At 43.4% G+C, this 27,964-nt stretch overlaps 1 protein-coding gene across 4 annotated transcripts in view; it reads left to right on the top strand.

Annotated features, from left to right (window-relative positions):
• RPTOR (regulatory associated protein of MTOR complex 1) overlaps positions 1 to 27,443 on the top strand; it is a 314,753-nt gene extending 287,310 nt beyond the window's left edge. For 2 of the 4 annotated variants that reach the window (XM_028714738.2, XM_077924085.1), the window contains 7 exons: positions 353 to 400; positions 8,690 to 8,796; positions 14,630 to 14,757; positions 16,614 to 16,700; positions 23,316 to 23,432; positions 23,989 to 24,118; positions 25,118 to 27,443. In XM_028714738.2, the coding sequence (XP_028570571.2) occupies positions 353 to 400; positions 8,690 to 8,796; positions 14,630 to 14,757; positions 16,614 to 16,700; positions 23,316 to 23,432; positions 23,989 to 24,118; positions 25,118 to 25,186 (686 nt within the window). In that variant the 3' untranslated portion in view covers positions 25,187 to 27,443. The remainder of the gene's footprint in view (positions 1 to 352; positions 401 to 8,689; positions 8,797 to 14,629; positions 14,758 to 16,613; positions 16,701 to 23,315; positions 23,433 to 23,988; positions 24,119 to 25,117) is intronic. The other 2 variants (XM_077924087.1, XM_077924086.1) reach the window with 1 other exon arrangement.
• The last annotated feature ends 521 nt before the right edge of the window (positions 27,444 to 27,964 follow it).

Raw genomic sequence — 27,964 nt, 5'->3', positions numbered from 1 at the left:
AGCTTTCATTTCTCACTCCTCCGCTGACAGCGAGGTGCCTTTCATTCTAGGTAGAGTATAGCAGGGCCCTTCTGAGTGGGATTTGAGCACATGAGCAAAAGAAGACCGGTCTTGCTTTCCTCCTCATGGCTAATGGCTTCCTAAGATGGCTGCTGTGTTCAACCTACTCGTCTTCCTTCCTTCCTTCCTTCCTTCCCTGAATGGAGGCCTCTCTGCCGCTACTGCTTCTCTCTAACTGTGTTCTTTTCTGTTCCTTTTGGGTTGCTTTTCCTAATCCTTTTTTAAGATTTGTTTTGCTTTGGCTGACCAACTTACCCTTAGCATCAACCCCTTAATCCCTGTCTTCTCACAGGTCTGGCCCGAAGGGTTTCAATCTATCTTGACAGAAGTAAACAGGGAGGTGAGTGCTCTCTTTCCTCTTACCTACAATCAGCGCGGGAGGGGTGGTCCTTCTAATCATATGTGTTGTTGTTGTTGTTTTTAAAATGGCATTCCTTCTAACATCTCCTGGGTCCTGTTAATTCTTGGAAGGCAGCTTAGTTTCTCCTGGCCTTCCCATTCCTTGCTTTGTATTGCTTGTCTGTACTATGCAGTGTGGGCTTCTACATCTGATATTCTGTCAACATGGGCCTCAAGTGTCCACGTGGAAGAAAGGCAAAGGGAGGAGATTCGTGCATTTTCCTTCGCTTCAGGAGCCTGATCACAAAATGTGGGAATCGAAAGTGTTTTCAAGATATGCAGAGGCAATATTGTTGTGTGATCACTTTATACAAAGATCGCAGCAGGCCAGCCATGCTCAGGGTACAGCAGCTTCTCGGCCACCACCATTGCTCTTATACAGTTCAAGAGATGGTCTGGAATGTTGGAGCATCTCTTCGTGAAATGCCTCTGTCTTTGTTGACTGCTACGTTTCTTGGATTTGTAATTATGGGATGCTGAGTGGAAGTAAATGGCAGGTGTGACCTTGTTTCAATCTGGAAAGTTGGTTTCCGCCTTTGGCAATTAATTGTCTGGAAAAGGTTTTGAACATTTCCAACCTACAGTAAAGCATGTATTTAGCTCTTTAGACTGAGACTGGGGGGGGGGGGGAACCTGTGGAGGGATGGGACTTGAAATCCTTCTCTGTTGCTTCAGCTTTTGAGATAGTGACAGATGGCTGGCACAACAGGACATGGTATGTGTGGTATGTGTCAGAAAGCTGATGTAATCTTCTTAGGCGCTCTATGAATTATTAATATTCACTAGTTGATAAGGGCTGGAATGTGTCTGCAGTGATTATCAGAACAAAGGTGGCTGTGTGTTCTGTGATTCAGGCTTCTCTTAGGTTGGGGCCTTTAAACTTTCTCTGGTTATTGGGAAGCAGTGGAGAAGAACATGCAAATACAATGGATTACTATGAGCATCCCATCTTTTGTAGAAACTTGCTGGCAAGCTGACAAAGCTAAAATTAGGAAGAGTGGAGGCTGAAGGGGTTTCCTTTCGATAGGCTGAGCACCAGACCAGCTTGTTGCAACCACCATAGAGAATCAATACTGATGATGCTTTGGAAGCAACAATCTGTCAGGAGCACACGGATAGATAGCTCCGCTTCAGAGCCAGCCTGGCACACCTGTTGAGGTCTTTGAGAACACATTTCTTTCTGTGAGCAGTTGGAGAGTCTCAGAGTGGCAAAATGACTGCGAAAAGCAATATTTGCTCCAGATTATAAAGTGCAAAGACACTGCCATCCCATCTGATAAATGTGACTAAACTTGTCTCTGATTCATTATTCTATGTCAAATGTAACAAAAAAGTGAGCAAAGGTCCATTTGGGGATGTGAGATTGCCAACCCATAGTATCTATCACAATAGCATAACCATGTGGTCCAGCCTCATTTCTCCTCACTCGCTGGATGATGGCTAAAGGCAATGCAGGGCTGTCTGTAAATGGGTTTGCTTTTTGTTGTTGTACTGATATTTGAAGGAGTTTAGGAAATGTGGTAAATGTGTCCTGGACAGTCGCTGGATCCTCTTAGGCTATCCTCCATCTTGCCTCAAGTCTCACAGCTAACAGAAAGTGTGCTCCAGACCTCCCACCCCTGCTTCCCACAACCTTAGAAATTTACCAGGGAAATACCACTGCATCAATTGCTTCTGGGAAATTAATGCATTCTAAGGTCCAAACCAGACTTGACCTGGAAGAACTGTGATTAGGATCTTTTGTAGTTTATTTGCTAATTAGCAGTCCCATGTGGCTGCTTTGAAGAGTGGGGAAGTAGTACTCCAGGAGAAAGAGATTTATTAAACACTATCCCATGGCTTTTTCTCCAATGTAATTCTTCTCCTATCACTATTAGCTTAGGGGGAGAGCTGCTGTCCAGGTCTGTCTTCTCCACCCCAGTCATAGCAGACTTTATGTAAGGAGGAGGGAGTTTGCTTTAGGGGTAGGGTATGGAAGGAAAGAGGGGACGCAGGTGGCGCTGTGGGTAAAAGCCTCAGCGCCTAGGGCTTGCCGATCGAAAGGTCGGCGGTTCGAATCCCCGCAGCGGGGTGCGCTCCCGTTGCTCGGTCCCAGCGCCTGCCAACCTAGCAGTTCGAAAGAACCCCCGGGTGCAAGTAGATAAATAGGGATCGCTTACTAGCGGGAAGGTAAACGGCGTTTCCGTGTGCGGCTCTGGCTCACCAGAGCAGCGATGTCACGCTGGCCACGTGACCCGGAAGTGTCTCCGGACAGCGCTGGCCCCCGGCCTCTTGAGTGAGATGGGCGCACAACCCCAGAGTCGGACACGACTGGCCCGTACGGGCAGGGGTACCTTTACCTTTACCTTTTTATGGAAGGAAAGAATTACAAATCTCCCTGAGCACCACTTCCACACTCTTCAAAGCAGTCCCATGAGGCTGCTGATTAGCAAAACAAAAGCCACAAAAGACATTAGTAACAGATTTCCCTGGTCAAGTCTGAGGGCCTTATTCCCTTCAATCTGACACTTAAAGTAAGCAGTGCTTAAAAATCCAATTTATAATTAAATAAATGTTCAAATCAAAGAAGCTCCAGGCAAGGCCTGGGGCGGGATTAGGAGCTCCCCCAAGCCCAGGAGCTCATAAAAGTTATCAGGTCTTGTACCTTTTTTTGTTTTTTTTAAAGAGGGGTGAGAAAGCTGGAGGGATGAAGTTGGGGGGGGGGGGCAAGGAGAGAAGAAGGCAGAGAACAGGAATACTACTAAGTAAGGAACACAATAAAGAGTTTTGTTTTTGTAAGGGTTAGAGACATTTTGAACTTAAAAGGCAGTGTTAAAGCTCCATCTAGGAGAGACCTTAGTAACTCTGCTTTGTGGGGCGGAAAATGTCTAGGAGAACTGCATGTCATGCCACATTTGTGCTGTATCAGAACCAGCATCCAAGTGCATTTATTTTCCACCATGATATGGATGAGACAGAAGGAGTCTCATGAGGAGGTGATGTGTTATTCTTTTTTAAAAGGCAGTAGGTGAATCCCAGCATTGATTGGTCTGTGGGATTAACTTATGTTGTGCCTCTGTAGTCAGAGACAGAGCATGATGCCTTGAGAGAGGTCAGGTCTTTTATGAAAATAAAGTAATTAGGGGAGCGGCAGCTCTATTTTGAGGCACTTTTCACTTGGTAAATTAAGGCTCCCGGTGTTCTAGAGAGTCTTCTTTTGTCATTTGGGTGATGCTTGGCACAGGAGTGTCACTTGAAGGGACATTTTCAGGAATTAATGAATAATGAGGTAATGCAGCCTCCCCACTGCTGCCTGGAAATTAAAACAGGGACATGGCTCATTTATCAGCCAGGAGGGAGGGCGGTGTACAGAAGATCAGCTTTCCTTTTCTTGGATACTGTTGTGTTGTGGCCTGTGCACACATTTCTGAACTAATCAAAATGCCACTTAGACAAAGACTGTGATACAGCAGTGATTTTGGGAGAGGGGATGGGGGTGGAAACATGATTTAAATGTATTTGGAATGCAGCTGTTTCTGATGCCAGGGTTCTTTGCTGAAACGTATGCAGGGAACTATTCCACTGAGATGCATCTCTGACTTTGGGGGAATCCTACAAGGAGTAGTTATGGAAAGTTCCAACGGCTGACATGTTTTAAAATATACCCTTTCATATCACGCAGAACTGCTAGTCCTTGCATGAAGAAGCCAAGAGGAATTATATTTAAGATTAGCTTTCTGCCAGGTGTCTCGTGCACTCAGCTTCATGTAATGCCTTATAGAAATAAGATGGAAGTTCTTTTACGTGGTGTCTGTGAGAATATGTCGGCTGTCATGAACCTTGCCTCTTTGGGAACAAATTGTGGCAGTAGGCTCCATTACAGATTTCCCATTACATAGCAGCAAGGTCTCTAGTACCTGAGCAGTACCTTGCATCATGAGCCCTGTGGGAATGTCATGGAGGGGATGGTTGGATCTGGGGGAGCTTCACAACATCATAATCAGAAACCACAACAAATATTAAAATGCTAACAAATGCAACCAAACATCATCAGCAGATAGATGTTAAACCAGCTGTAACACAAAACACACTGGAAAGCAAAAAGATGCTGAATAAAGACCATCAAATCTAGCACCACATGAATGGATAAGGGGAGAAAAACAACTGAAGCATCGCTGCTGAGAGAGCCCTATTGCCAGTAGGCACCCTCCTCACCTTCAAAGATAGGGGTATCCAGAGATAGGGTTCTGACAAAAATCTTAAACAACCAGTTTTAAAGGTTGGTTTGTGTTGTGTTGTGCTGCTGTGTGTGTAAAATCAGGAGATAAATAAATAAATATGTAAAGACAGTTCACAACATGGGAGGACATTGCTTAGAAGAGGAAGGGATGGCGTTTGTGCATTTGAGTTGTACAGCAGAGGAACGTTTAGCGTATAAGGAAGTGAAAGAGCAATAATTTCTATTGGTGTCGCTAGTCCTCTTCAGTCGGTGGCTGTGCCACTTATGCTGCCACACTTCGCACTGTGCTCACAACTATGGGTGCATTTTCACATGAACAAATACTGCTATTTGAGTGCTGAAAAAATGCAATATCTTTGCAACAGAAAGCACTGTTTTGCAAACAGGCATTTGGACTCCTGGAACAAATAAGAAACAACTAATTGCACATAGATTTTATTGTTTGCAAGAACATTGTTTGGAAAGGCTCCAAAAGATCTGTCTTCTTGACTCTGTGCCCCACATCCCCCAATCCCATGGAAAGGGTTGGTTTTCTTTTTTTAATTAAAATGAAATCAAGAGTCGTCAACGAGCCTCTGATCCGCAAGACGCAAGGAACTTGAGATGTAAACATGAGTCAATAATGTTATGATAGTTCCCTCTTTGAAAACCACCAGAAACCCCAGGCCTACTTTAATAAACATTAGTTTGCCCTGAAGTGGGTAATGCACACAAGCTACTTTGCTCATCATCATGTAGCATTTTCTATTAGCATTTCATAGCATTCTATATATTTATGCACTTATGAATGAGTTAGATTTAATGCAAAGGGCGGCTGTCTCCATAGATCTTTTTTTGCTTTTCATGTCTCATGAATGGGTTTAAAAACACATCTTAAACATCTCAGATTCCGCTTGTCTGCTGCAATCCTTTGAGAGTGGAGGGAGGCTGTGCCATCCTAGTTCTCAGCACATGGGCACCCTCTGGTGGCAAGAGCTACATAAACCTCCATGTCACTACATGGAGGAAGAGCGTATTCTATACTGTATTCTATCAAGGGCCAAAAAGGGTTCCCCTGCTTCCTTATATTGTAAAATGGTTGTTATCACTGACGGCATCGTTTGCCTGGAACTATGTGGGAACAGGCCAGGTCACTTCCTCTTGAGCATAGTTGCCAAGGAAGTTGTCAAGATTTAGTGAAGCAGCTGAGAATCCAGAGCACACTACTTACAGAGGAAGGCAGTTCTCATAAAACACAAGTGACTGGGGAAGGAGACAAAAGGCAAATAAGCATATTGAGAAGCAATATTTGTCATTAACTGCTAAAGATTCAGCAGAACCCCCATTGCTCAGACAGTGACTGCTTCCATTTTTATAGAGCAGCATAAAGAAGGGAGTCCTTCTCACCCGTTTGCGGAGGCTTACATTTTTCATTAGTCTTCAGGAAGAAATCTGTATATCGTCCACTAAAGAGTAGAGTCTTGTTCATTCCACACAGTTAAACCTTTCAAGAGAGCCCACTCCTTTTGCGTGATGTATGATGAACATTCTCTTTGTGCTTCCCTTCCCACAAAGGAGAGAGAATTACTTTATTAACCCCATTTCACAGTTGTAAGAAGTGAGACTTGGGCAAGAACAGATGTCTTACTCAAGGTCAGTCAGACTATGGCAGAGCCAGGAATTTAAATCATTCCTCGTTTATTTAGCATTCTGTTCACGAGGCAGTTAAATGTTGAACACTTTATTTTGTGTTCTGGGAAGATGTGAGAGCAGAATAGCTCCACACCTCCATGGAGCCCCACAAAGAGACATTACAGTAGTTGATCCAAAAAGCTATAAAAGCATCAATCATAGGCAGCTTAGTTCCTCCAAGGACATTGTGATTACCCACCGGTCCGTCTAGTCTAAAGTCAGACTCATCTACCTGACAACTTCCTCCAGACACTAAGTAAACAAAGGTGCCATGCCATACAAGCAAGGAGAAAAACCCACATATTGTGTATGTGTGGTCTGCAGATTATGTTGCTGCTGAAGCAGTGTTAAGATTCTTGTGCTGAAATGTAAGTATGAATGACTGAGAAACTGGCAGCTTAAGCATCTCTTCCTAGAGTGCTGCCTGCTTAAGATGAAAAGGCATCATCCATCTCAAGCCTGCTGGGTTTATCTTGTCATACGGACCATAAACAGGATGACAAACGCAAAATGCTTTAGAGGTGCTTATAATCTAAACTGCCGCCTTTTTGCTTGCTCTGAATCTGTAGCACCCCTCCAAGTTGCCAAGGAAGCTGAAGAAACAATAAGTTTGTATGTCCAGATAAAAATATGCACTGTCCGTTTTGCTGCCATTCTCTCCCTCCCACCCTGCACCCCCATTGCTTGCAGTAAGAGCAAACGAAGGGCCCAAGGGCAGCCCCCAAGTTCCATACTTGCACAGGTGTTTTGGCAGCCGGCATTTCCAGCAGGCCACAAGAAACATTAAAGTGGGCCTGGGTGTGGCCACTGGATGAAGGGAATGAAGACAAAGATAATTAAGAAGATGCTTTCAGAGAATATACCTTGATCATTTCCTATATCATAGAGTTGGAAAGGGACTGGGGGGTCATGCAATCCAACCCCCTGATAAAATCAGGATCTGCAATGTGATGTGCAGCAACAGCACCTCTAGCAGGTGACGATCCAAGGCGGGCAAGAGAAGTAGCTTCCCCTTTTTTTTTGTCCTACAAGACCCTTAATAGGTGCTTGTGTTTATAGCACTAGGAGAACGTTTGTGCTGCTGTTATGATGTCTTGATGTCCCAGCTGCAGGCACTCTTGGAGGATACTGATTATCTCTAGACACGTTCCAGTCTGGACTCAGGCCTGTTATGAGGACTGAATCTTCCTTGGTTGCCCTGATGGATCTTTATCAGGAGAGGGGCATGGGATGTACGACCCTGCAACTTCTGCATGATCTCTCATTGACTTTCAATACCATTTGCTGTTTATATAGAGTTGTATATAGACCTTGGTTGGATACAACTAATAGTTTTTATTATATGATTTTATTATTTTGCTGTACCCCACTTCAAAAACTTACTCAGTACAAAGCATTATAGAAATGCATTAAAATAAGAAATAAATGTCCCCCTGCATTATGGTGCTACTGCCCTTACGGTGGCAGTTAGTATCTAAGGGAGTGCTACATGCTTTTGCTGTTAAAAGATTAAAAAATGCAAGAGTTTGCTTTTATCTTTTGACTAGATATCTGGTCTTTTGGTGGGGCTGGGTACTTTTCATAGTACTTCCCTTTCAGAAGATTGGTGCATTAGTCGTTATTTGGGTTCTGTTTTGTTATCCTATAAAAGGCCCTGGTGGAAGTCATAGTGAGGGTGGCAGGAAGAATCAACTGCTGCCTTGTTGGGTTAAGGGAGAGACTGCTATGAATCCTAAATTGTTTCAGAGTCATTTGTCATCGCAGCCCAACCTCCTTATAAAGGAACCCAGGTGCAGAAACCAGAGAACAAACACATGTTGCATTGGATTTTGTTGATTAGAAACAAGAGACGGTCGTATCACTGCAACAAATTCATTTGAGTATTTCCATGCCTAATGCAATTTACTGGTTATCTCTATGTTAAAAAAGCAAAGCAAAACAAAAACCTTATGGCTATATTGGAGAGGAATGGTCTTTTTTTCCCTGGGAACAAAAACAGGGGGACAGATAATTACTAAAACACTTTCCCCTCACTTTTGTGTATCATACAAGCAGTTTGTGACTCCTGTGAATAAAACCATTCAAATGAAACCAACCAGAAACCACTGTTGAAGGCTGCTGCCGCCACCACCCTGCACCCCGCTATATATTTTTCTCAAAACTTGCCACTTCCCAAAGTCCACAGTACCTACCACATTCTAACATTGATGCACAGTGCACTCATTGTGTTGGATTGCTCTGCTTGACCGGAAGATTTCATTCCCACAATGTTCTGACTTATTTCATCTGTCCACATGTACCAAGAATAAATTTGTATGGTGCACCTTTTTCTTTCCTCAGGAGCAGGGATGGTGGTGGACTGGGAACAGGAAACTGGCCTTCTCATGACTTCTGGAGATGTACGGATTATAAGAATCTGGGATACAGACCGAGAAATGAAAGTTCAGGTAAGCACAATATATATTGCTTATGGATCTGGTATTTAAGCAATCCGAAACAGAGAAATGTCTTGTGCTGCTAATTTCGCCACTCAAAAGGCTACTTGTTAATGAGATAATTCCCGATCTCAATACAGAAGGTGTCTGTGGAAATGCTTCTACATGGATGTCAAAAAGTTTATGTGGGGTGGAATGTGGGACCAGGGTTACTTACAAATGGGGTGAATCATGCCTGTGTACCTGTGATACATTTTGTTTAAAAAGCATGCTGAAGTACCAGATACTTTGCAAAGATAAAATGCTTGGTGCACCTCAAGCACTTTCAGCCTGAGCCTTGAAACATCATTTCCTGTGAACATCTGGACCATGGGGACAAATTTGTATTCATAAGGCCATCTGAAAGGACGCAGGTGGCGCTGTGGTCTAAACCACTGAGCCTAGGGCTTGCCGATCAAAAGGTTGGCGGTTTGAATCCCTGCAACGGGGTGAGCTCCCATTGCTCGGTCTCTGCTCCTGCCCACCTAGCAGTTTGAAAGCACATCAAAGTGCAAGTAGATAAATAGGTACTGCTCCGGCGGGAAGGTAAATGGTGTTTCCATGCGCTGCTCTGGTTTGCCAGAAGCGGCTTAGTCATGCTGGCCACATGACCCGGAAGCTGTACGCCAGCTCCCTCGGCCAGTAAAGCGAGATGAGCGCCACAACCCCAGTCTCGTTCGCGACTGGACCTAACAGTCAGGGGTCCCCTTTACCTTTAAGGCCATCTGACATTCACATATGAGGAACACTGAAACTAGTTCCAAGGACAATCTAAAGCGAATCCCTTTTAGAGTACTGAAGGAAATACATGCAGAATACATAGCTCAAGAAAGTCAACCAACCCTCAAACTACAGATCATGCATTATGTGATCAAGGAATTTAACAATGTAGGAAATGTTACAAAGACCCATTAGTCATTTACACAGGCACAATGCAAAATTGCATTCTCTCTTACATATATGTGCACATGCCGTGTTTTTTTTCTAGGGGGGAAAATACTGTGCACATGACAGATAAAAGAAACAAAGATGCACTAATACCATCTCTCATGCAGACACAGACAAGAAGCATACAGACAAGCACTTTCTCTCATGTATGCATTCACACACATGCACACAATGGCAGAGGAAGCTGGCCCTGATTGGCTGTTGCTGGCTGTAGCTTTTCTTTGAGCTGTTCTTCCTCCTCTCGCTTGGCAGTGGTAAGCTCCCATCCTTTTCTTCACATGCATCTCTAACCATGATCCAAGGAAACTTTAGGAGTGCAGGCAGCTGACACATCCCACAGTGGAACAACAAGCCAGCCAAGCTTCTTCCTGGCTGTCATTCACTGCCAGGACTAAGAAGATCCAGCTTACAATGGCAGAGGCTGAGTGACAGCAAATTTAAATTCACTATATTGAATGCACAGAGCAGTGTCTGGGCCAGCCCTGTCTATGTGTGCTAGAAACTGACTAGTTGGCAAGCCTAAAAGTCCCTTATAGCATCTATCTGCCTTTGGCAGCCCCCCAAACGCCATTCCTCTCTATCTGCCACCTAAAGTCACCTACTACACTTCACATCATGACAGAGCCAGCCTTGTTCCTCCTATTCTATAGGCATGGAGACTGACAAAGGAACAGAGCAGTTTTAGCCGCCTTGTTGCTTAAGCTATCGTGCCACTCACCTTAGCAAAAAAACCATGTACATTCACGTCAGTTGCCATTAAATCAAGCCACCTCTTCAGCCACATAATGAGAGGTAACATCTCTGTCTAAGCTGCTGTGGGAAATAAAGTCTAGTCTACAAATCTTTTGGAAATTAATTACCTCTGGATGAACATTAATTATGGCACTTTGACCCAGCAATGCAGCACAACTAAGCCTATGCTAATCTTAATTATTTTCAAATATTATTTTATCTGTGCAAATTAGAGAACATCAGAAATCAGCAGGGTGAAAATATTTTAAATTAGAATGATTAATGATTGTACGGAGAGCATCTTAAAGGCATTTTATTTCTTAAACAGTGCAAATTGGTTTTTGCAGTGATTCGGGGGATCAAGACTTAATCATACTGCAAAACCCAGAGCAGCAGAAACATAGTAGTCATATTCAGAAATGCCACTGCCCATTATTTGAGCCACTGAGAATATGTTGGGTACTAGGTTGGTAGGAGATGGTGAGAATCATCATAGATTGTGGGTGGGTGCATAGGCTTATATACTTGAAACAGAAGGGGGGGCAATTTTAGAATAGTTTGTTACTAGTTTAATGGTTTCCTTGCAGAAAGAGAGAATTTGGAATGACACTTCTATTGATTCAACAGCTGTGATGATCTAGCACAGTTGGTACAATAAAATCTCAACTGAACTAGTCTGCATCCCAGGAGTGGATGACTTTTTTTGGCCCAAGGTCTGCCTTCACTCTTGACCCAACCCTCCCAAAACTGGAAGGCAGCAGCAGGTGCAGCTAGACCACACTCCCATGTGTGATGCTGTCTTCACAGGAGAGCCATGTCCCCTCCCCATCCATTAAATGATTGACCTGATCACCAGGGTGGACACAGTTTGCATCTCCATCAGAGAACTGGACTGGGGGATGGGGAGAAGCTTAAACCTATCTGTTTGCCCCAGCACTGTGTTTAATTTGACCCTCCCCCTTCTTTTTGCTGCCAAGGACTTGGGAGAGTGCTTGGGGGTTAGGTACTGCTGCCATAGCTTATCTGGGTTATTAGATATCTGCCAAGACTGGTGGTCTGCAGCAAGCAGGCACCAACTAAGCCAAGCTAAGGGTTCAAACAGGAAATCAAGTTGGCACATGGGTAAGCAGGGATGAGCACTGTGAAAGCAGTGCATCTGTGCATTGGGTTTCTCATGCTGCGGAGCCAGGGTAGACTTGGAAGCTTCTTGGGACCAGAGGGAATCCTCTTGGCCTATTGAGACATCCAATCCTTACCGATACCGGCTGTTAGTGCAAATAACAGGTCAAATCTGAACACTTTCTCATTTGGCAGGTTACCACAATGAGAAAGATGCCTGGGTCCACTTGCCAGACTTCTAGTTCAAGGCTCCACTCCACTAATTGGATGGAACACTAATTTGCATATGAGCTTCATGGTAGAAAATTCACTCACTTCCCCCAAGTGTCATCACGTTCCAAATTGACAAGTTACCTGAATAGCTGCCAAGATGCTGTTTACATATTACTAAACTCAGTTGTTGGATGGAGCTGGAATTCTACATGCAACATTAGGTGCAGAAAAGATCTTGTTGGCAAACAGATTGCAGAAATGCTCCCGCCGCCGCTCAAGGCAAAATTGCTTTCCTTTGCAACCTGAAACTTCACTCAGTAATGTCAGTCAACTGGAACTATTTGTTCCTTAAGCATCTTTTATCCACAGATTCTGCTCTTTGCCTGTGGCATGCTGTGGATGGAACTCTAATCTGGATTATAGTCTGATTTGAAAGAATTTAATAGACACCATTGTGGCCCTTTCTCAACCCTCTGGGAGTCTACAAGAGAGTTGATTTGGAGACACAAAAGTATCTTAACTTGCAGAGCCTCTATGCAGCTACAGTTCCATTTCAATCTAGGATTGCCAGATTTTTATCTCCAGTAAACTGTTAATCTAATATTTTTTTATGAAGCAAATGCAAAAAATAACATCAAGAGAAGGCGGATAGGCTCACAGGAGCAAAAATAGGAAGGAGGTGTGAAATTAGCTAACATAATTTTGCAGAGCCAGTTCTGATTATTATGCTAGTTTGAAAATGTTGCTCAATTTTTTGGTTGCTTAATTGAAACTGTTTTTCTTTTTCACAGCTGCACTCTTATTATTCCACGCAGTTCTGTTATGCGTAGCACATAAAGAGGAAAGGGCTATAGCCTTAGAATAACGTTGTCGGGTGTCTTTCCAACAATATACCAGCATTGCTCTTTGTGTTTATTATTTTCCAGAGTTGTTCTTTCATAAAGTACACTGCCCTTGGTTTCTGTTCTTACCATTTTTCTGCAGAGCATGAACACATGCAGCATAGAATCTTGTTGCAGCCTGTCAGGACTCCAGGTTTCTATTTCAACCTTGACCATGGGCATGCAATGTTTCATCTTGCACAGTTTACTTTCCATAAAAATATGAGGGAGAATTCCTGACTCCAAAGAGATTATAAAGGGCTGTAAACCTTTTTGCTGCAAGGCTTGGGGAGCAGCAACGTGTCAAAGTGGAACAGCTTCCATCATTTAAAAGGAAACACTTTTTGGTAACGTCTTTCTCCCCAGAGAAAATGCAGGGCTTTAAGAGTTCGTGGCAGGCTATGTACTTTTATAATCACCCTTAAAATGCTGCACAAAAAAATGTGAAGTAGAAAGGCTAGTTGCATTTGCAGTTCTCTTTGTAGCTCTGCCACTTTTTGTAATTCGCCTTTGCTATTTGACTGGGTGCATAAGAAGTGTCTCCTTCTCACCAGGCCTTCCTGCTGTTAGTTCCCTTCTCAGTGCTTTCTGCTCTTAAATATATATTTAATCTGCTTTTGTGGCATTTGTGGCCTGATCTAATGCCCAATAAACAGCTATTGCCCTGCAGAGTTCTTCCTTTAGTAGGTACTTATTTAGAAAGCAATGGCTGCCATAACATACCTCTCCTACATGCACTAGTTAGCTGCCAGGTGTATTTTCAGCTGCAGCAGATTTATTTCTCTCCAGGGAAATGGTGTGCGTTTGTTTAAACAGCACTCATCTATCCATCCTGCCCTTCAATGTAGTATTTATGGCTGGTCAGGGACAAATATGTTTTTGCGGAAAAGAATCTCCTCCTGGACATTTATCTTAGTTAATTAGGACTTTTTAATGTGGTTAATCAGGGCTTCCCTTGAAACTGAAGGGCTAAGATCACATGCTACTTGTTCCAATGCAAAAGTTTGCTTTAGTGAGTAGACACATCAGGAAGTTGATGAACACTTGTGTGAAATATATACCACAGTCAAAAGGAAACTCATGACCCAATTTTCATATATACCAGTATGCATATAGGTGTAAAGTAGCCCAGATTACATTTTCCAAAACAAACCATGGGTAGGCAAACTAAAGCCCAAGGGCCAGATCTGGCCCAGTTGCCTTCTAAATCCAGCCTGCAGATGGTCTGGGAATCGGCGTGTTTTTACATGAGTAGAATGTGTCCTTTTATTTAAAATGCATCTCTGGGTTATTTGTGGGGCATAGGAATTTCGTTCATTTTTATTTTTTTTCAAAATATAGTCCGGCCCCCCCACAAGGTCTGAGGGACAGTGGACCGGCCCCCTGCTGAAAAAGTTTGCTGACCCCTGATTTAAACCATGTGAAACAGATCTAAGACATTTTTTATTAAAAATAGTATTATCCAATATAGAAATTTTAATACATAATAAGGCATAGAGCCACACAAGTTCCTGAATCTCACCGTGGAGATAATGCTGTTCTGATAATATTTATGCCTTCCTCTTTGCTAGAAGAAAAGAACCAATTAGCCGGGTGCTGCAGCTCAGAATAGGTGTCCTTGATGTCTTCATTGCCCTGGTCCTGCACAGTCATGTTCTGTGCTTATTTTAAAAACTTCAGCCCTTTTCACTACCAGAAGTTAGTTTGTTTCCGGAGGCAATTTGTTCACCCCCAATCTTAAGCCAAAATATGAGCCTGCATGGTAAAACTGTCACAACCACCTTGTTACCATTATTCAGCATCAATGCTCATGTGTGGACTCCACTGCAGGGGTAACACTGGGCTATATATATGGTCAGTGCACTTAAAATCTCCCAGCTGTCTTAGCTTAGGACTGTGTTTTTCTCTCCTAGGATATTCCCACAGGGGCTGACAGCTGTGTCACCAGCCTGTCCTGTGACTCGCATCGTTCGCTCATTGTAGCAGGGCTTGGTGATGGTTCGGTTCGTGTTTATGACCGGCGGATGGCTCTGAGCGAATGGTAAGAGACTTATCTAATTTTTACAACTAGCAAGTTGCATTCACTTTGCATTCACTACTACTTTTCTTGTCGTTGTTTCAATGCCTCCAAACACGCTAGAGATGTGGCTGTTCTTGGAAACCCCATCCTATTTTATTATTATTATTATTATTATTATTATTATTATTATTATTATTATTATTGCTGCAGCATGTGTGAAAACGTAATGTGAAAAGGATATTGGGTTGAATCCAGCTAAATTATTGTGTGCCTGCAAGTGCAGTGGAACTTCTTTTCCCTCTCCAGGTCCCATGCAGCCCTATTCTACTCCCAGGTATGCTCCAGAGAGATAGGGGAATCCCTAGAGCAAATTTGGGGATCACATGGCATGGTAGGAGAGGAAGGGGAAGTTCCATTGCACTCACTGGAGTTGTTCTGTGCATGAAGTTCAACGTGGTTGAATACAACCTATTGAATGCATCCATTTTTTTCTAGGGAGTGCAGAGTGGGGGGTGGGGAGTCCATTTCTAATGTTTGGGCAATTTCCCTTGCACCACTGCAGAACTTCTCTTTTAAAAAAACTTTGTGATGGCATAGTAGAAATTGTGCTATATGAATCTTCTCTGGTAAGAGGCTCTTTCCCCCATCACATCCCATCTTCTGGTTTGCAGCACCTTAAGAGGATGTCTTCCCATATTTTGTAGATTACATTAAACAAGGGACACAATCCTGAGGGTCTTAATTTCTAGAATCTTTACATTATTGTCTAAATAGAATCATAAAGGTAAAGGTACCCCTGCCCGTACGGGCCAGTCTTGACAGACTCTAGGGTTGTGCGCTCATCTCACTCTAGAGGCCGGGAGCCAGCGCTGTCCGCAGACACTTCCAGGTCACGTGGCCAGCGTGACGAAGCTGCTCTGGCGAGCCAGAGTCGCACACGGAAACGCCGTTTACCTTCCCGCTAGTAAACGGTCCCTATTTATCTACTTGCACCCGAGGGTGCTTTCAAACTGCTAGGTTGGCAGGCGCTGGGACCGAGCAACAGGAGCGCACCCCGCCGCGGGGATTCAAACCGCCGACCATGCGATCGGCAAGTCCTAGGCGCTGAGGTTTTACCCACAGCGCCACCCGCGTCCCTTATAAATAAATAGAATCATAGAATTGTAGAATTGGAAAGAACCACGATAGTCATCTAGTCCAACCCCCTGCAATTGTGTGAAGCACGTCTATCATTTGATGGCTCTGTGGTGAAGCACTCATGATAACTTACCTCAATTCAAGGCTCCATGTGTCCTCTAGCACCAACATTATTCAAACCCTACCATAACCTTCTATCATCATTTGCTCAGGGATTACCTGTCGGACTCTATATTTCTCACCTACTCATTTCAAAAAAGCTATGACCTGGAAACAAATGCTATGAGGTGATGCAATTTTTATCAACTTGAGCTGCAAGAGAAATAACTTTTTACAGTTTTGTTTTGTTTTTTAAAGAAGGGGAGAAGAATATTGCATTGATTTTTCTTCTTCCTGAAATACTTAAGTTGTAAAAGACAGCAGAGCTAAGTTTCTACTAAGACATTTGCTTATTATGTCCTAAAGCAAAAACATGGGGTCATTCCCCATTCCTTTTCTCCTCCCCTCTCATTTCCTCTTATGCTTTATCTGACCAATTACAGCACACACCAGAGTACATTTTGGAACATGCCATTGTAAAATATAATGGTTCAAAATCTCTGGTTCAAAGTCTTGCAACTTACCTAACTGGGAACCTAGCCACACCAAGCAGATGGTTTCCCTTTCACATTTATGGTTCATGAGTTGGTTTCTGGCCTTTTTCCAGCTTTGTCTAACAAAGTTTCGCCTCTCTCTTGTAGCCGAGTGATGACCTATCGAGAGCACACAGCCTGGGTGGTGAAAGCGTATTTGCAGAAACATCCTGAAGGCAACATCATGAGTGTCAGGTAAAAGAAAACGAAATGAAAAGGAACAAGGGCCTCTGAATATTTATGCGACATTTTCCTGTCAAAACAGTATTTTGCCCTCTCTTGTTTAAAAATCTGTCTCTGGTATTTAAACAGTGATGAGATTTGAGCTCTTCACTTTGGCATTTCTACTCTGCAATTAATTCCTGCTCCCAAGATGGGAGAGCGGATGAACGGGTAACCTTGTTCCTTAGAGCAAGGGTTTTCAAACTTGGTCACAGCAAACTTCAGTCAGGAAAAACAATCTAATCCTCCTCAAATTAGACCATTTCAGGTTGCGGCCCACCAGACTGGAAGAACTGAGTGTGGGAACTGCATAATATTGTAGGAGTGGTACCTCAAAGAAAGCAAAACCCCACAAATTTAACGCTTGATGCAGTGCATTGTGAGTCATTATATGTACACAAATGGGAGTGCAAAATTTACTCTGCTTCCTTTCTTACATGGCTTAATCCTGTGAGTGAGGGCACTGTGTTCTAAGTCAGCTTCTATTGACTTTTGGGAAGGGTCACCCATAAACTTGTGGCATTATCTTCTGAATGCTCAGCCTTCACTCTAAAGTTAAGGATCCTAAATAAGATCATGCCATGCTCTGGCTGGAGTTTGTGAGCTAAGTGGAGGCAGGTCCCCAGTGGAACCCACTGCAGCCTTAGTCCCACATACACTATCACCAAAAGTTTGGAAAGAGAGTCCAGAAAGCAAGGCTCAGGTCAAATCAAGGTCAGAGAAATCCAATCTGGATCCAAATGTAATCAAGGGTCAGCATTGATAAGCAGGAGTCTAGGGGTCAAAAACTGAAGAGATTCTTAAGAAAGCAAGGCAGGCAAAGGAGTTGGGTCTGGGAGGAGGGAGCTGGCTGGCTTGTGTTGTTTCCAGTAACTAGCAGACTCCAAGTGAAGCTTGATATACAGTGGTACCTCTAGTTACGAACGTAATTCGTTCTGCAGGTCCATTCTTATCCTGAAACTGTTCTTAACTAGAGGTGTGCTTTCGCTAATGGGGCCTCTTGCTGCCACTGCACTGCCGGCACACAATTTCCATTTTCATCCTGGGGCAAAGTTCTCAATTCGAGGTAATTCTTCCAGGTTAGCGGAGTTTGTAACCTGAAGCGTTTGTAACCTGAGGCGTTTGTAACTCAAGGTACCACTGTATAGCCTAGTGTCTCAGGCCATGCCCTATACCAGTTCAGGTGCTTGAGTCTGCTCTAAGAGCCTTTATTGTTGAGGAAGGTTGTTACTCAGAAAGAGCCCTTTATGCAAGAGTTATGTTGCCACATTGGACTCTCAGGCATGGACTCCAATGTTGAGCAGCTGCCAGGGCTTGGACCTTCTGGTGCTGGTGTTCCCAAAGAACTAGGCGATGATTCAACCTCCCTCACTTGAGTTAGCCAAGGTGGATCAGGAATCCACTCCAAGGAATCTTCTAATACATCCCTTGGAGGTAGACCTGAGGAGGCCCCTTCACAGACCTCAGGGCCCTGGCATTGTGGGGCTTTGTCTACTCACTTAGGTCATTGATCATTGGAAGGTCTAGATGGGGACCAAGGTGGGATCAGGGCCCGGTAACAATACTGGAGATAAGGATCCTAATCTTAAACAGAAATACTTATCTGATAGCTGTAAAGTAAAAGGTAGGAAGCAACTGGCTAGAGCAAGACTTGCTACTGAAACAAAATGCTTAAAAAACACCAAGGGATAGATTGTATTGCATGTTCTGGGCTTATTGCTATGCAGAATTATTTCCCCATCTAGCAATTTTCTGTGCATAAATCCATTTCTCATGCTTCATAAATATGGTGGAGGAGCACTGTGTTTATTTATTACCCCATTCAAAGGACAGCAGACTATAATTTACTACCACTAAGTCATAGTTTGTTTCCAGAGAACTTCTTCCTTGTATACAGAATTGAAAGAAAATATAATGCCGTAAGAGGTAATGCTTTTCCACCCCCAAAGAAGGGGCAGCAAATGTTATAACTTCTGTTTCTCCTGGAAGCTGGTTGAAGTAGTTCTTCTTGCCAGATGAGAATCTATTTGACTCTGAATTTATTTTGGTAGGCCCCACCTGACATTAGATAATTATCTTATCTTTCAAACAAAGGGTGCTTCTCACCAGATTCAGAAAGGGATTGGAATTTTACCTGGAACTGGGCATGTTCCACATCAATTAGATCAGCCTAGCAAGCCATATTGACTCTCAACAGCATGCAGTATGTAGTTTGATGTTTCAGCAAAAGATTATGCACTTCAGTTTTAGATTAATTCAGCTTGCATGGCCTAAAGAAGCATGATGCAACGGCCTTACTAAAGCTAAGACCTGGGTTAGTTTGTGCCTGGATATGAGAGTAGCTAGGATGTAGTATAATGCTTTGAGCATTGATTTAGTTTATAATTAAACTAATAAACTAACATGGAAGGCAGTAGTCTATTGTCAGATAGCCGTTCAGCAGACAGAGTATTGGCTAGGTTGGAGTAACTGGCCTTCACAGCACTAGCCTATTTGAATCACCCTCTTGCAGAGGGTGCATATGTAAAATGTGATCATTTCTACTCATACATCAGGCACACTCCATGAATTCTGTTCAAGAGTGAGTGGCATACTTACTATAAGGCTTATACAGTGGGTGATAAACCTTTATACTGAAACACTAACACTAAGAACCCAAAGAACATCTGTAGGGAATAGGGTCGTGAATGGTGTTATTAAGAAGGCCAGCAGAAGCTTGACAAATGGTTTATGTACCAGGAAACGGAGAGATGAATTATTGCAGATAAAAGTCTAAACTCTGCACTTCTCACAACAAAAGCAGCTCTCTGAAGGTCAGTTCTAACTTTGGGGTCTTGATTTGCATAGCATGGGCACATTACAGATGTTGGCTTGGGTTCATCTTTTTGTTACTTAAGGACACCCTTTCCTCCTTCTTGCATGTACCTCTGTTCCTGAAGGACTGGAAAAAAAGATGCTTCTGTACTCTTCCCCTTTCTGTGGTTAGAACAGTTCCAGGATGTTTCTAGTAATAGTAGCCCTCTGAGGTCGTGCAAGTTTCTCATCACTAAAATAAAATGTAGCAGCAGGCACAGGTATTCCATCCAACATCTCAGCCTCAGGCACTGCTGTGGTCAGAACTCATTGAAGAAGCTGAAGGATGAATCATGGTGCTGTCTCATCCTGTTTAATCCTTTTGAGAAGTTTGTTGAGTTTCCTCGATTACTTCAGCACACAGGCAACTTCGTTAAACTCAACTGTTGGGATTCTACATTACTGATGTGCGTGCTGATTATGCTGGCACACTCAGGATCTGCTTCTAGATTTTCTCCGTGGTCCAGCTTAAATCCGTCCTGATTTAGTTGTTCTTACTTCCTTTGTCCCAATGCAAAAGGCATATGCAGCACACCGTAAGGCCTAATGGCACAGTGCATGCAGATGGTGTCTCAGGTTCAGTCCCTTAGCCTATTCAGTCCAAAGGATCCCAGGTAGCAACGTTTGTTAAGGCCTCTGCCTGAAGCCTTGGACAGCTGCTGCAGAAGCAATACCGTTAGGGTAGCTGGACCAATCAAGTAGGAGATAGTGGCCTAGTTTGTGTGTAATGCTAAGGCAAACCATGGCTGAGCATGAACAAGGAAACACATGGGCTCCCAGAGAGGAGGCTATAACCACATTGCTCCTCCTTGGTCATTTTGCTGCTACACTATGCTGAGCTAAGCCATAGTATGGTTTAGTGTGTCATCCATACCCCAGGTTCATGGCTTAGCTCTCCCAGACAAACCACAAGCTATAACCAAGGTGTCTCCTATGGTTTAAACAGCTCATGATTGTCTGGGAGACCTAGACCAGGGAGGAATCAACTGACCATCATCTCATCTCTGGAAGCCCATAGGTTTGCTTGTTGATGCTCAGCCATGGTTCAGCTTAGCACTGCATGTGAATGAGAATAATATTTAGCTGGGCCAACATATGAATGAGAGTAATATTAGGAGCAGCTGCATCAAGAAAGAGCAGCAGCAATCTGCTACCCAAAAAATAAATACAGTTAATATCACTAAGTGCTCTGTCTCTGTCCCCTCAGCAAGTTTAACATCTTATTAATTGCATATTTTATACCCTGAAATGAACCTTTCACATTGTTTATTATTCCATTCATTACTTTTATATTGTTTCACTTACTTTTAATGCACACTAATGGATATAAAAGAAAATACAATAAAAGCAATTTTTATAAGATAAATAAAGGGCAGCAGGGATTAAGAACATGGAATAAATCATTTCATGATTAGATTTCACATACATTAATTTACAGTAAACCTGAAGACTTATTTTTAATCAGAATGTTTCCTTGTGTGTGTTTGTTTTTTAGAATGTTTCCTTATGTTGAGTAATAATTTGAAGCTTTGCCTCTCTTGGATATTTTAACCCTGGTTCTGCCCTCTCTAAGTGGTGCTGTAGATGCTTCCTGAGGATCCTGCTGCATCTCTGACAGCTTAACACTAGGGAGTGACAGCTGGAGTGCTTTTCTCTGTAGTTCTTCATTTTGTAGCATTTGGTATTGACCTTTGGCTTTCTAGATCTGACTGTCTGTGAGGTATTAGTTTCTCCTCTGCACCCACAGCTTTTTTTTGGAATCAGATCTTAGAACATGGTCTGCACTTTTCAGCTGTGCGTATTGCAGATGGGCTGTAAACACTTAGCCTTCAAGTGGATCTTCACCAGTCTCCATTAGCTTTCACCAGCTCCATTAGCTGGATGCATACAAGGAATCAAATATTGGTGCTTTCATCTTCAGTCTTTTTATTGCTGTGTCTTCGTTGCCGTTTTGTTTGGCAGTACAGCGGTAGAGTCTTCTCCTTGCACCAACCAGAAGTTGGTGCAACTTAAAGCCCCGCTCACTATTCTTTTTTTGTTTTCCTTTGCCCTTTTTTATACTGTCAGGCTCCACAGGCTGTAACCAGCCATGGGTCACACTACGAAGGCTATTAGGTCTTTAATTAAACTACAAGGTTCCAGAAACAAGAGAGATATAATGAACCCTAAATGAAGGGAGAGTTCCAAGAGAGACAGGGCATGCAGGTCAGGTATTTGAAGTATCACAAGAGAGAGCGGAAGGATCTGAACTGCAGTAAGGAAGCCCCATGTTGAGTCCTCATTATGAAATGCTGCAGCTGGAGGCTAAGGAAGTCATGTAGGGAAGAGCAGCATGAGATAGACTATAGGGTTACCTAACGAGATCCAGATCCCAGTTACCTGGATGCTGCTTCTTAATGGGCTCTGTTACATCCTCAGACCAGCAATTGTTGTAATGCAGGGCCTCCGACTAGATTTTTACACTTTAGTAGCCATTCTCTGTAATCAAAATTATTGAAGAAATTTTATAAACTGCATTATAAAAAGAAAAAGAAACCCTTAAGCATTGTACATAAAATAGTAAATTCTCAATAAAATACAGTCATTTGACTGAATTAAAATAACTTCAGCTGATCAGGCTTTGGCTACAGTTTTCTCAGCAACATTTTCTCATTTGCCTTCCTTATTCTACTAGTTTTTCATTGATCTCTCTGCTCTGAAAACTACAGACAGGGACTGTAATTCCTTCAGTTTCTTAGCAGACCTGGTTTTATCCATCTCCCTTACATTTTGCCCAAATCCTCTGCTCAAGAAACAATCTGCTCAGTGAGGGAACCCCATATTTCAACCTTGTTTTCCTCATAGAATCATCACTTGGACTGAACACACGTTACAGCATGTAAAGGATTAGGACAGAAGGCCAGCTTCATGAGCTATGAATCCATTATATTTATGGCAAGACAGTAATCAAGCTGAAAGTTAGAAATTTCACTTCACCAATTATTGTGATCTTAACTATTCACTGATGCCACTATAAAGCATCTTGTCCAGTGTTAAAGGTCTTCAACCTGCCAAAAATCTGTCACAGGACCATTAGCCCAAAGTCAGTTCTCTGGCACAGGATGTTTGCATATGGTTAAAGTAACCCTGTTATCAGGGTAAGACCTTGTTCCAGGGTCTTAAAGTCCAGAAATCAGTCAAACAGCAAAGCCAGTCAGTGGTTTTCTAGTGGTATTTAATGCCAATGAGTTGAACAGGAGGAATAATGAATTGATTCGTGTACAGTGGTACCTCGGGTTACATACGCTTCAGGTTACGTACACTTCAGGTTACAGACTCCGCTAACCCAGAAATAGTGCTTCAGGTTAAGAACTTTGCTTCAGGATGAGAACAGAAATTGTGCTCCGGCGGCGTGGTGGCAGCAGGAGGCCCCATTAGCTAAAGTGGTACTTCAGGTTAAGAACAATTTCAGGTTAAGTACGGACCTCCAGAACGAATTAAGTACTTAACCCGAGGTACCATTGTACACTGATTCCTTGTGCATGAGTAACCTTATGTTTGCTTCTGCAGCATCTAGGGCTGCCTGAAACAGACTGCAGTGGGTGGCAAATATGCCGGTTTTCACAAAGGGACATTGCTGGCAAATTGAGCATTGATACTAATGCTCTCCTAATTATAGCCAGGTTCTGGGATAAGTAGATCTGCTCTCCTTGTTGGAGCAAACAGGTAATAGCCCCATGTTTTATCTCTTTGCAGTGTTAATGGAGATGTCCGTTTCTTTGACCCAAGGATGCCAGAATCAGTGAAGGTCCTGCAGATAGTAAAAGGACTGACAGCTCTGGACATCCACCCACATGCCAACCTGTTTGCTTGGTAAGTTCTAAATGCAGCCTGCATATCACCTGCTCCATTGTTAAACACTTGCATTTATTTTCCTTGGCATAAACAGTGTGGCTTATTTCACGTGTTTGCAGCTGAGGTATTTCAATTCTTGTATGCTTCATTAAACCTGCAGCACCTGGATTTCAATTATGGTGGGTGTTGCACTCACCGTATTATGTGGGTTTCCCTTCCTTAAGAGCAGAAAGTGCACTATTTGGTAGGGACTTGCTGTCCAGTGTCAGCAGTTTGGTACCTGGGGTTTTCACTCACGACCATCTCATGGTTATATTCTCCCTGCCTGCTGTTGTGTCTCCCATCCTGCCTCCCTAAATCTCCTACTGAGCATGTGAATTTTCCATTGTGAACCTGCTAATAGCTGAGATTGTGCTGATGATTTCATGGCTTAAAGAAAATCCCATTTGCTGTTGTAAGCTTACTTGTTTCTTGCTCCGCAAATGGCACAAGAGTAGAAAACCTTCATCTCTAGGGCTTAACCACCAGTTGTTTAACGTCACCAATATCCTGTGTTCTCTGTTTCCCTCTGCAGTGGCTCTATGAATCAATTCACTGCAATCTACAATGGGAATGGTGAGCTGATCAACAATATCAAGTACTACGATGGATTCATGGGCCAGCGAGTGGGTGCCATCAGCTGCCTAGCCTTCCATCCACACTGGGTCAGTCTCCTTTCTAAACTGTAGAACATCGCAACTGTTACCCTAAATTCGTTCTGAATAGCTATTATGAAGAGGATTTAGTGAAGCTGCTGAGAGGGACATGCACAATATTTCCAAATTCAGAAAACTCAAATTCAGTGAGAAAATTCATTGAACTAGCTCATGGGGGGGGGCCTCATTTATTTATTTATTTATTTATTTATTTATTTATTTATTTATTTATTTATTTCAGATTACATGCAAGTTCTAGTAGGGTTCTTTTATTTGCTTAGACAAGGTTCCCAGAATCTACTATTTTCTAGTAGCTGTCAAGTTACAAGTTCACTTGGTCAAGCCATGGATCCATCTAGTCCATGATCCTGTTTCTGACCATGGCCAAACAAATGCTTCTGCTCCAGGTGATCAAAGGAAGAGATGCCTGATGAATAGTGCAAAGGAGATACGAGGTTGCAGCTAGGTATACAGTCAAGTCACATCATATGTGCATTTAACTTTTACAAATTCAACTTTACAAACTTGGTTGTAGCTCCATTCCAGATCTATTAGAGCCTTTTTCTTCTGCCTGCATCTCTCTCTGTCTGCCCCACTCCTCCTCCCTTGCGATGGCCATTCGCACCTGGAGGAGGGGGGCAGCAGAGACACACACGCAGGGGAGACCTTCCCATGGGACTCTCCACACCTTGCCAGACCAGGAAAATGCATTTTTTTCCTATTTACAATTTTGTTTCGTCTTGCGAAGCAAGCCCATAGGGAAATTCGTCTTTCGGAACGACTCAAAAAAAACAGAAAACTCTTTCGTCTAGTGAGTTTTTCGTCTTGCGAGGCATTCGTCTTGCGGGGCACCACTGTAATAATAATCAAGACTCCAACCCTTTTCCTCTTGAGTGAGGAGGAGGGTTGGTGGCGAGTATAAATTCTGACTAGCTTCGAAAGCCAATCAAAACCAGCAGAACCCTGCTATGTATGCACTGATTCTATTTCCCCCTCTCCTTTCCACAGCCTCACCTGGCAGTTGGAAGCAATGACTACTACATCTCTGTGTACTCGGTGGAGAAGCGAATCAGATAACAGTGTGTGTGGCTGCTCTGTCAAGAGCAGGACATCTTCTGGCAGGTGGGACCGTGTCTCACTCTTGGTGTACATAGTGAAACTATCGACTTGAATGTTTAGTGTTGGCTGCTGCTGCTGTGCAACCCCCCCGTAACTTGAACACTTTTTTCCCTCCTGATTTAGCTACTGATGATTTTGAGTCAGAGGGGAGGGGAGAGAAGCAGCCTCTTGCTTTTCTTCCGAGCCAGAACCTTCAGGAGCAGCAGAAAACGAGTATATATATTCTCACCAGGTTTCACCACCACTGCCCATGACTGCTTCTCTCGTTGCTTGGCGTTATGGCTCCTACAAACTAAGAGGAGGATTCCTTCCTAGAACAGGGGTGGGTTTTCCTTTGAATCAGGAATTAATTCAGGACTCACCTAGTGTTCTACATACTCTACCTAGAACGTCTGTGGCTGCTACCTATTTTGTGCCAAGTGCTGGCCCTGGCAGTCGCATGCTAGCAGGCTGCCAGTCTTGGATAGTTCTGTGTGTATCTTACTACTCTATATGCCACCGGCCACCTTCTCTTGCATTTACTGTTCCACTGGTAAAAGACGAAAGGAAAGCCCTAAGGAAGAGAGAGTCTCTCGGTGCTGCTGAAAATACTACAGAGTTGGCTGCCACTACGGAAGGGAAAGCAGGAAACTTGCCCCCACTTCCTGGGTGTCTGTTGGGGAAATTGGAGTGACACATTTGAGAAGCTGCGTGACAGGACAGGAGACCTTCCCCTCTGATGTCCATTCAGTCTATAAGTTGCTCCAGCCATCCTCGATAACTCCTTTTGCTCACAGCAGAACCCCATAAGCACAAGAAATGGCCTGCTACCTCCTCATAGAGAGCAAGGAGTTCACTTATCATTGTACCACTGCCTTAAATCCTACTCCCCCTCCTGTTCTCCTTTTGCAAGAAGTGCTATTATTCAGCTTGGTAATGGATGCAGATTTTGCAGCACACATACAGAACAGGCCTGTGCAGAGGGTCCCTCCTCCCATTCACCCCCCCCCCACTTTAGGCACTTGCCCCCTAGACTGAACATGGGGGAAGCTATATGTATACCTGGCACCCTGTGATTGCATGCATGGTGTGCTGCCTGCAAGAGAACTACTGATGTTCCCTCTCTCTATAGAGAATGCTGGTTCCATCTCACATGCCACCCATCTCCCATACAATAAATACTTCGGTCTCTTCAGTGTCCAGGAGAAGAGAATCCCAGTTAAATGGCTGCCTGAGTAGCGACACAAAGACAAGAAGGCCCCTTTGCATTATGTTGTGCCAGCATTGTGCAGCTATTGGCACTGGCTCCAAAATCAGTTGTCTACAAAGCTGTGGAGAGGCATGGAATTCTGTCTTTGTGCCAATAATTTTGTCGCTTGTGATAGCATTAAGAATAGAGATAGCATCCAGTTCATCTTGCATTGTGGATGTCAGCTTTTCCTTGCTTGCAAAATCCATCTCCTGGCTCTCACTATGAAGCCTGCTATATGTCCCCCCCCCCTTCTTCCCCACCTTCTAGGCTGAGAGCCACCATGTAAGATACTAGGCAGAGGCCAAGGGAGGATTGCTCATATAGCTAGAAACCTATACTGAAAGTTGCCAAAATTAAATGATGGGAATAAACCCAAGAGGTGACTTGACACATTCGTTTGCTGGTCCCCAGTGTCAGTTGTGCTGAGATGCCACAGCCTTGGCCCCATTGCAGTGCCTGTCCCTCTGTAAGTGGCAATGAACTCAGGGAAGGGCAGATAGTTGATGGATTTTGCTAACAAGCATCAAGCCAGAGTCTGAAATCCATGTATAACTGACTTAACCTACGCGATTAAAAGCAAATGAGAATATGATGATGACGATTATTTTTTGTAATGTATATCCTATATATTTTGTTTCAAGAACAAGATCCCTTGTGCTTCCCCCCTCAGTTTGCACAGCCAGGACTATGGTTGTGGTGGTCTTTTTCTGTTTTAATCTGTCAGCTTCCATCCAAATTGGGGTGGGGGGGGGAGGGAGCTGTGTTTTTTCACAGGTCTGATGTGGAGATCCAATCATGAAGTTTAACCAAGGCTCCAGAAAGTAATCTACCTATATGGTTCACTTATCTCTTTATTTATTTTCCAAAAGCAAAATTTAAAGGAAAAAAAGTATATATACATTTAATAATAAACCACCACAAGATTGTACTGTGAGAGTAAAACAATTAATGAAATAAATGGTTAATAAAATGTAAATGCTGTAACAGCCTCTGGTCAATGGGATCTGACTGTTATCAGACGGAGGTGGAGGGGAAACTTTGGAGAACAGATGTCAAGGAAAATGTGGTGGACAGGTGGGTGAGTGAAGGGGTCGGGGGTGTTGCAGAACAACAAAGCAATTCCCTGAGGGAGTGCCTAGCTGCTCCTCCTGACAAAGAAGAAAAGAAGATAATAATTGCTGTTCTGACAACGCACAGACAATGCACTCCTGGCTTGTCTTCATCTCTGGATAGCTGCACCTGCTCTTGGCAATCCTCATCTTTCAAAAGGGTGGATAGAGGAGGTAAGTAAGTGCCTTGCAGTCTGGAGAAAGTACCTAGCTACTGCCTCCAAAACAACAACATCTCACAGGTGAGTGTGTTTGGAATTGCAGCCTTAAGTCCAGAAAAGGGAAACAGTAATTCTCCCACAATTCCTTGTATGATAAGTGACTTAACTACAGTGGTGCCCCGCAAGACAAAATTAATTCGTTCCGCAATTTTTGTCGTCTAGCGAATTTTTCGTC

This window comes from Podarcis muralis, chromosome 2, assembly GCF_964188315.1.
Source record: "Podarcis muralis chromosome 2, rPodMur119.hap1.1, whole genome shotgun sequence".
NCBI classification, from domain to species: Eukaryota; Metazoa; Chordata; class Lepidosauria; order Squamata; family Lacertidae; genus Podarcis; species Podarcis muralis.
Note: the sequence above shows the minus strand (reverse complement) of the source record. Positions and strands in the feature narration are given on the sequence as shown.